Source organism: Primulina eburnea, chromosome 1, assembly GCF_022965805.1.
Source record: "Primulina eburnea isolate SZY01 chromosome 1, ASM2296580v1, whole genome shotgun sequence".
Classification (NCBI taxonomy): domain Eukaryota; kingdom Viridiplantae; phylum Streptophyta; class Magnoliopsida; order Lamiales; family Gesneriaceae; genus Primulina; species Primulina eburnea.
This window is the reverse complement of record NC_133101.1, coordinates 63,361,427-63,370,369: the sequence shown is the minus strand read 5'-3', so window position 1 is coordinate 63,370,369 and position 8,943 is coordinate 63,361,427. Positions and strand designations below refer to the sequence as shown.

Below are 8,943 nucleotides of genomic sequence, written 5' to 3'. Positions count from 1 at the left end.
TTCCATTTGTCGTGGTTTTTGGCTTGAGAACAAATTAAGTTGATTCAGTGTACGATGATATGGCGAATTAATGTCCTACAATTCATTTTTCAGAATTAATTGGAATTATACAGAGTCACTTTTTCATGAGTTTTCCTTCTCTATCGCCGGGAGCTCTCATGCATGCATGAATATCTAGCTCCTTCCACGAATTTATTTTTGGTGAGAGCGAGCGAGGGATGTAATACAAAGCCGTGTATTCTGTTCAATGAAAAAGGTCGGCAAACTTGATTGATATGAGACCAAAATGGAATATATATGATCGATTAAACTTGGTTATGATAATTAATAAAATTTTCGTGTGAATTGAAGCAGAAGCTGCACGTAGTTACACAAGGACAAAATTTTGTCAAAACTGATTAATTATTCAGGTCGCAAATTGAACGGCCGTGGTATCTAATTATGTAGTATAATAAGCATCAGATCTTTCAAATGATCAATTTTTTTAAAAAATAAAATAAACTCACATTATTATAATCAAAACTTGCTTAGATTTTATATCAGTGAAAGTTAATGACCTACTTATATTATATACATTAACATTAAAAAAATATTTTATATATATGGTCTTGAATTTTGGAATAATGGGACACCATGTCTCAAATTCTTTTGGTGATTTATTATACTTTAAATTGAAACAGTGGATATCCCTTTAAGGATCCCAATAGAGGGGAACAATCTCCAACCATTTCTCCACTAACTAATTTGCTGTTTAATTTAAACTTTTCTAATACATTCTTTTTATGTGACAGAACAATTAAAGCCTTGATGATTTCTACATCCTCCTTTGAAAGATCAAGCGATAATGTCATGATTTTGTCTAAACTAAACTTTTAATAAAGCCCAACTGCTAGTGGAGCAATGACATATCCCAGGTTTCGGCCATGATTTTCGAAACTTAGTACCAGTTTTGATCTGCTGTATTAAAAGGCTTAAATTAAGAGCATATATCATATATGAAAGAGGAGATGCTAGACTTATTGTAAAAATATAATTATTTTCAAGGCCTGGGCAATTAAAACTACATTTGCTAGCCTTTTCAGCGTTTTTTTCATATATGAATAAATTCCATCGAAACACTTCCTTTAATGGAAATACGACTTTAAATCATGATAAAAGTGCAAAATGAATTATTACTAAAAATATCGTTAATAAAGCTAAATTGAAACATAATGATGATACAAAATGATATATATCACCACCTTTCCGGTATAAATTTACCCGACAATGATTTAATCCGAGAACAACTGCATCCAATCTAGTACGAACTCTCCTATTTCTGGGCAGAAAGAACAGCCATTTCATCAAAAGATGTCGATGCGGCCTATTTCTAACCACTACAAGGCTAGCTAAGCAATTCAATTGATGGTCTATCAAGAAAATTGTGACTATTTACTCCAGTTGAACGTAACACAACTGTTAGTTACTCCGTCCTCTGGCGTTTTGATTGAGATTGTTCCATCCAATCGATGCATTCCTTTGAAGAACCCGAGGGGTGAGCGAGCTGCCACTCCAGCTGCTTTTGTTGCTGTAGTGAAAGATAACAAAACCCAATATGTTGGTTGAGATATTAAGAGTGGTCTCATGCTATTTGATACTAGGCGAGCTGAGTAGAGAGACGTACCCATTCTTTAACCACTGGCCCTCCAGATTTAAGCTGTAAGATGCTCATGATATCCTTACCGTTTACTAGCGGTTTAAGTTCCCACACTTTCTCTAGACCTGAGCAGCACGAAGATTGGAATACATATTTCAAAGGTTGAGGGCATAGACCCATTATACACGCAATGAAGGATGACTTTGATACCTAGTTCCATAATTGAATTCTCGATCCTGTTAAATAGTTCTCTTCTGTCTGTCAATTCGGCAACCATGCTGGTTGAATTTCCACTCAAAGCTATATCTGTAGGATACAAGAGGATTGAAAGAACCAGCGCAGATCGCCAAAACTCTTTAATTTCTCGAAGCAGCAGCCCTAAGAATGCGAATATAATAGTTAAATTGGCAGAGTCAAAAGTCCACTTGTTGGCAAGAACACCTCTTCTTTGAGAGAGAGGCATAGGTTTTTCTTTTGGAAAAAATACGTGCATAGTTGGTTGTACAAATGTGTGGTTAAAACTTAAGTATTCAGGTATGTTCCATTTTACAAAGTACCACATGGTTAATTAATTACATGCACGGCCAAGATATTGAAGCTCATTTTTCACCTCCAAAACCTTGACATGCACATGAAAAGCATCTAAAGTTCAATGTGAGATCGTGGTTGCCTAGCTACAACCAGTTTCCTGATTCATCAGCGACTACATCAATTCACTTCTTCAGAGTAACAAATCAGTGAGGTAACTATGTAAGGTCGAAGTTGGATTGGGTGCGGAAGTCAGATCATTTTACCTGCTAATACTCTAAGTTTTGCCATGATTGGGACATCAATAATTTCTTTTTTCCATTCAACTTCAAGAATTTGTAAATTTTTGTCTGACTGGATCAAAGGAATCAAAGATAAGAACTTCTCCACCGCTAGGTGTAAGTTTATCACCTGCAGCATGATGTTAGTGATATATTAGTCAGGGGTAATTAACTTACACCTAAAATAAACGAAAAAAATGTTTGCAGAAGAGACTAGAATATGAAAACTAGAGGGTTACAATGAAGCATACTGTTTCTGCATCGCTAGACTTCAACTTAAGAGAAGTTCCAAAAATGTATCTTGCAACTGGAACCTGTCAAAAAACATGCATATTTAGCATACATATATGGAAAAGAAATTAGCTAACGCTTCATATATTTATTTTGAAATGCTATCTCTAAAGAAATAATTTGGTCATCTAAGCAGCAAAAGAATTGAATACGAGCGAACATCACAATGAAGCATCTGGAGCATATCATTTGGTAAATTATTAAATAAACAGGTCAGGTCAATCAACCCATAAAACAGAAGAACAGAGGAATGGAATGGCGAAACTATATAAAAAAAGGGTCTATCCACCCATAAAAAATGGGTATCTGAGTGAAATGGAGCCTAAGATTTGTTAAACTAATGCGATTACATGCAATTATTGGTGAATAAAAGAAAATGTTGGAGATAAAAGGTTAAATCTGAGAGATAAATGAATTGTGCCATCAATCAGATGCATAAACTTATCCCATCTCGGTGACATACACCCAAAATAAGTTCAATCACACAAATTCGCCAAAAAACCATATTAGATAAAGTTGGAAACTTATTTACCTGTTTACCTTTCTTGTCTCGATAAACAGTCTTCCTCAATGGAAGAAGCAGAGCAGCATATAAGGATAGCCTCAACTGATCAACCTAAAACCAAGAAAAAAAACAGACATTGTGGTAATATTATAATTCATCTCCATACAGATATAGAGTACATCGAGTATAAATTTATAGCTAGGCATTTGAAACTTTACAAAAACCATTACAAGCTTTGCCAATCAAATTTATGCCCACTCGCAATTGCTCGCAAGCAACTTACCAAATAGTGTGTTTCTTTTCCCACATCGTAGAAATAACAACAATGTAAATCAAATATTAATGATTCAAGACTCACGGTGATTGAGGAGCAGCCTATTAACTGCAAGAACCTCCACGAGGCATCCATGTAAGCAACACAAAGCCTGGTGAAATAAAATAAATTTTACCAAGTACAAAGGTGAGATTGGGAGTAACACACCATAAGAAGCAACTCAGCAAAAAACACAAGAATATCACAAGTAAATATGACACACACACATACACCAACTATGAACACCACCATGCCTGCGTAACACAAGAGATACATAGAAATAAAACAAGACCTTCCATAAAGAAATCGATTTTCAAATTTGCACATGTTTAGATAGCACTGAGAGTCTCTCTCTCTCTCTCTGTGTGTGTGTGTGTGTGTGTGTGTGAGAGAGAGAGAGAGAGAGAGAGATTACAGCTTGAATCTATTATTGATAGCACTAATACAAGGGTGCAGAGCCCAATTGGACATCCAAATAAGAAAATCATTTCAAACTCAATTGGCGGTGCAAAAAACAAAACAAAACAAAATCCTACAACTTGCTTCCAACAAAGAAAATTCAATCAGATAAGGACTGATCCAACTATAAGGAAAGTAAAAAAAACCTTTCACATCCATCCAGTGTTTGAGGTTCAATCTCAGGAGGAAGACTGAATACAGACCAAAATAACTGCAGCTCAGAAATGTAGCTCATTGCATCCACAGGTCGATTGCCAGATATCATGAGATCAATCTAAAAGATTGAGTGCTTGAAATCAACACATGACTTTGACTTAGGAGTAAGGTCAAGATACTGAAAACTTAGCCCCGCTACAAAGCATTATTAAAAACAGTAAAAAGCACACCTCGTGACCGACACGCTCTCTGCTAATTTTACCAATGATAGCAGCTTTTACTTCATCATCCATCGCAGCTATCTTCAGTTCTTCATCTAGAACAAATCCAAACCTTGCACCTGAAATTCACTCAGAACAGGTTGGCTCTAACAGAATTCTGTAATTTCTTTCTTATGGAATGCTTGAATCTACTCCACTAAAAACAGAACATGGAAACAGAAGTTTTCAGTGAACTACCAAACCGAATTGCTCGAAGAACTCGAAGGGGGTCATCCAAAAATGTCTCCTTCGGAGCAGATGGGGTCACTATTTTTCCTGATTTCAAGTCTGGAATGCCTGTAACAAAAAAGTAGTAAGTAAGTTTGAAACAAAAGGAGAGCATATGACATAATACGACAATTGAAACATAAATATGTGAGACCTCTTCCTGTTAAGTCTTCGACTGAGTTCGTGTTAATGTTGTAGAACATGCTGTTAAAGAGCAAGTTTATCAATAATCTACTTTAAAGCACTTCAATCATTTTAAACTGAAACAAGATAGATAGCTCTCCTCCCATAACATCACATATGGTCATATACACAAGTGTTCATACATCTATATTTGTGTCATATGCCCCCCCATCTGTGCGAATTACAACTCTGAGTTCTCACAAAAATATGAATATAAAAAAACTACCTGTTGATGGTCAAATCCCTCCTATAAGCATCCTGTTGAGCAGTGCCAAACTCCTGCAAAAACATAGTTATTAACAAATTTTAAAAACTAGAATTTTTGAAGTTCACCAAATAAGGGCTTGCCGCTTGCAGCTGTTGATGGTTGCAAAATGGTGTCTACTATTCTCTATATACTTAGCGCTCCTCTAACCAAAACATGGCCAGTAAAAACACTCCGGGACTCAGATATTTATCCCATTCATATCAGTGCCCACATTTGAGTATAGGTTCCTACTTCTACGTGTGGTTCATTTGTTGAGCTCATTTCCCTAACTTAACACTAGATTCATTCAATAAACTGAGTGGAAGATCATTTAATGCACTAACCATTGTTGGAATACGGCTAATGTTGGTGTATTCTTCAGATCTTAAGTTGACAAAATCAATCCACACATCAAAGAGGTGCATCCTCGCTGTTTCCAAATGTTTTGACTGATTCGGATTGCTGGAAGAGAGGCATAATTAGCAAATATCTATGCTCTCTGTTCAAGGAATGCTGTTTACATACTAAAAGATTTAGACAAGATCATCAATTAAAAGAAAGGTAAAATCAAAGAAAGTACCTCTGAATCAAGCCAACTCCTTTTGTTTCTTCCCCAGTAGCAGACAAATACTCGTTTACTTTGTCACAAAACTCCTTTCCCACCATATTCTCAAGAGCGATGTCTATATCGTAACACTCTTTTCCTAAAAGCTACAGTAAGAAGAATGAGACCGATTAGTATGGATACTCGATAGATATTCATCAGAGACTTCTATATGCTCAAAAGAAAGTGTATGTGCATCAATAAATGAATAAAAGAAATGCAAATACCATATTCGACATGGTTTACCATCAAGTTTTGACTGTATCCGATGTGGTTAATGATCATATCTCGATCGTCATTCTATAACATGAGAGCTAGTTATTTAATTTTTGACCAGGAATTAGCTTGCCTTTATTTAAAAAAGTCGATATAAAAATAAAATATAAAACATGAAAATTCCTAATTGATATGACAAGCGTTGTATTTTAATTTATTGATAATGAGACATATATTATACATTGCAAATCCACCCAATTCCTCTGCCTGCCGAATACAGCGTTTTCTTTAATAAATATCTAAATCATTCATAAAATGACTCAAGATCCGCCTGGTATACCATAATAAAGAAGATCAAATATTTCCAAAAGTTTTACCACCGCGAGAAATGTACTAAATAACTCATTTATAAAATATCCAAACCATTCATAAAAAATCTCAAGAAAAACCGCCTGGTAATCAATAATAAAGATCAAATCTTTCCAAAACTTTTAGCACCACAAGCAATTTACTAAGAAGGGAAGCACAAAAAATAAGGATGGAAGGACACAGGAGTAAAAGGGTCCCAACCTTATCACGAACCCAGCCTCCAGCAACCCGAAGCTCAGTATTAAGATTAAAGTGGCGGCAAACTTGAAGTAGAAGGTCGAATATCCGATTCTCCTTGTCCGTCAGAATAATTGGGTCATTTACATGAACGGACGGCGGCAAAGAACCCATGGTCGCCGTCGCGGGGACTTTTGCACCAGCACCCATGCAGAATCTTCGATAAAAATAATGATTACAAGGACGTAGAAATCGGCAGCAGTTGAAACTAGCGCTTGTGATAATAGCAATACGGCGGCAGAAAGCAAGAGAGGGGAAATTCGAAGGGTTTGAGCAGAAGACGAGGGGTTTACGGGCGGGGGAAGATGATGTGAAGAGGCGGGGATTTAGCAATTTCATTGAATTTCCTGATGGTTACATTATTAAATCGCATGGCTTTAACCGCAAAACACACAGGGAAATTTTAAGCATTTATTTATGTTATGTAGTTATGATTAATTTGACATCCATCCCTAATAAATCCATAAAGATCGATATATGTGTTTTTTAAATCTTCTAAAACATAAAGCATTATAAGTAATTAAATTTGACTAATTAACTTATACAGATTTTTGTCCACATAGTGATTGTTAATATTTTCAAAAAACTGGAGACTATCGAGGCCATCTTAACCAACAAAAAAAAATGTTTTTCCCCCCAAAAATGAATTTATAGAATACAAGTACTGGAATTTAGAAGAAGTTAGGTTTATCGCGTTATATGACTTGCATACGATACTATAAATGAGAGATATCAATGTTCCACCAACGTATGGATTAGTTTGTCATAACTGTAAGTGAAGTGTACTTGCAATAAATGCTTCGAATTCAACTATAACTTGCTTCATTCTTGGGATACTTGTTTGTTCACTCTCGAAACAATCCCTTTTTAAAGTTCGAGCTAGTGATTTTGTGTTTCAATATTTTGATGGGATCGTGTAATTGAAATATGACTTGTTATCCACACTAATATCGAATGAGTCAAGATAACAATAATACTAGCAAGGATGATTTAAATTCGTATCTATAAATTGGATAGTAATCAGTGTTTTACTCGCATGTCGCACGTGCTGATGAAATTTTTATCCGCAAAGCAGCATAACATTTTATTTGAAATTCATTGAATAACATAAAAGATGGATCAAAGATAATATGATACTAGCATGGAGTTCGATTGATACCATGATACCATGAAACAAAACAAAAAATGGTTCGATTCAATTAAGTCTAGTTGACAACCTCAATTCTGATGTTGCATTTTGATGGAATGATTTGATGGAAATTAGAAACTGGGACTACCTATTTTTCTACGCCTTTTTCGAATGTACATTTTGACGAAAACAATTGTAACTATGCTATATACGAATTAAGATCAAGCTTGAAGCCTTGTCTGCCAAACCTATTGACATCCCTAGTGTTGGCTGTTGATAGATACACATCTATGATAATCGATGCTCGTCTCTGGTAGCTACTTGATTCGGCTAGCAAGAAACCGATAATGATTTACAAATTTGCAAGTTGTTTATTGTATCAAAACATATCCCTCCGACATTATATGCTTCAGTGATTTATATGATGGCCAAATTGCATATTTTCTTGAATTTCAGCTATATTAGGAACCGTCATATAATAGATGCAAAATATGGACTGAAGCTATTTCCAGATTTTTTCTGTTTAATTAATTACTCGAGCTACAAGTATTTCCTAGCAACAAATGGCAGTGAGACAAATTAGCAGCACAAAAATCTCAACTTTACCGAGTCATCAAGGGACTCGAGGAGTCTCAAGTGTCATTGCAGCGGCAGCCGGCAGGGTTCACATTTTTTAAAGTCTACCATTATAATTTCTCTATGGTGACGCTACTATTTGCTTCAGGTCATTACGATGAACTTCTCACACATTAAGAAAATCAGCTGCACCCTTATGTTTCTACCAAAAACTAAAACCCTTTCCTGATTTTTGCAGATTATAACCATACCTTTCAGATCATAATCCTCTTTCCGCCTTGATTATCATCTCCAGCTGCATGTGAAAGAGAAGGTGAGACCTCTTTGGGCAATATTACAGTCAAACAAAGCCAACCGGCAGAGAAATATGGACACTATTTTCAAAGCACAAAGCAAGAAACAACAAATCCTAGAGCAGATTTTAGCCAGGTGATATGAATGTAAGGTGCATCTTACACAATCTATCAGAGAGCAACAGGCTCAAAGATCCAAAAAACATAATTGGCTTTAATTTCTGGCAGCAAAATGCAAATAATGTGATTCTAAACCTTGTTATAAAGGTTTTTCACGCATGAATCATAAAAATATGGTCCAGTTCTTGTGTGAAACTCAAAGGTATCAATTCAATAATAGAGATTCATCATCCTCATGCGTCATCTAATCTACATACCGGTGGCTGGCTTAAAAAAAAATTTGAAAGTTTTTATTTTCATAGACTTCATCAT

The 8,943-nt window shown here is 35.5% G+C and overlaps 1 protein-coding gene across 2 annotated transcripts; it reads right to left on the bottom strand.

Annotated features, from left to right (window-relative positions):
• Positions 1-1,154: 1,154 nt before the first annotated feature.
• Positions 1,155-6,842, bottom strand: LOC140840005 (tRNA nucleotidyltransferase cca2-like). Of its 2 annotated transcripts, none has more exons than XM_073207072.1 (15): positions 6,478-6,842; positions 5,668-5,798; positions 5,432-5,549; positions 5,067-5,119; positions 4,812-4,861; positions 4,628-4,726; positions 4,400-4,509; positions 4,160-4,287; positions 3,600-3,666; positions 3,269-3,352; positions 2,685-2,759; positions 2,431-2,575; positions 1,847-2,014; positions 1,664-1,761; positions 1,155-1,567 (listed from the first exon to the last, which is right to left on the bottom strand). In XM_073207072.1, exons 1-15 carry the CDS (start codon positions 6,661-6,663, stop codon positions 1,463-1,465), a joined length of 1,617 nt encoding a protein of 538 aa, XP_073063173.1. In that variant the 5' UTR covers positions 6,664-6,842; the 3' UTR covers positions 1,155-1,462. The 2 variants fall into 2 exon arrangements, with proteins under 2 accessions (XP_073063173.1, XP_073063181.1); XM_073207080.1 differs by having other exon boundaries at positions 2,697-2,759; positions 6,478-6,841.
• Between the last annotated feature and the right edge of the window lie 2,101 nt (positions 6,843-8,943).

Coding starts and splice junctions, on each gene's coding strand:
- LOC140840005 (XM_073207072.1), bottom strand. CDS start 6,663: ATGGGTGCTGGTGCAAAAGTCCCCGCGACGGCGACCATGGGTTCTTTG. Junction 5,120..5,431: donor TTAGCCGTATTCCAACAATG/GTTAGTGCATTA, acceptor ATGTTTTTGCAG/GAGTTTGGCACTGCTCAACA. Junction 3,353..3,599: donor TAGGCTGCTCCTCAATCACC/GTGAGTCTTGAA, acceptor TCTTGGTTTTAG/GTTGATCAGTTGAGGCTATC.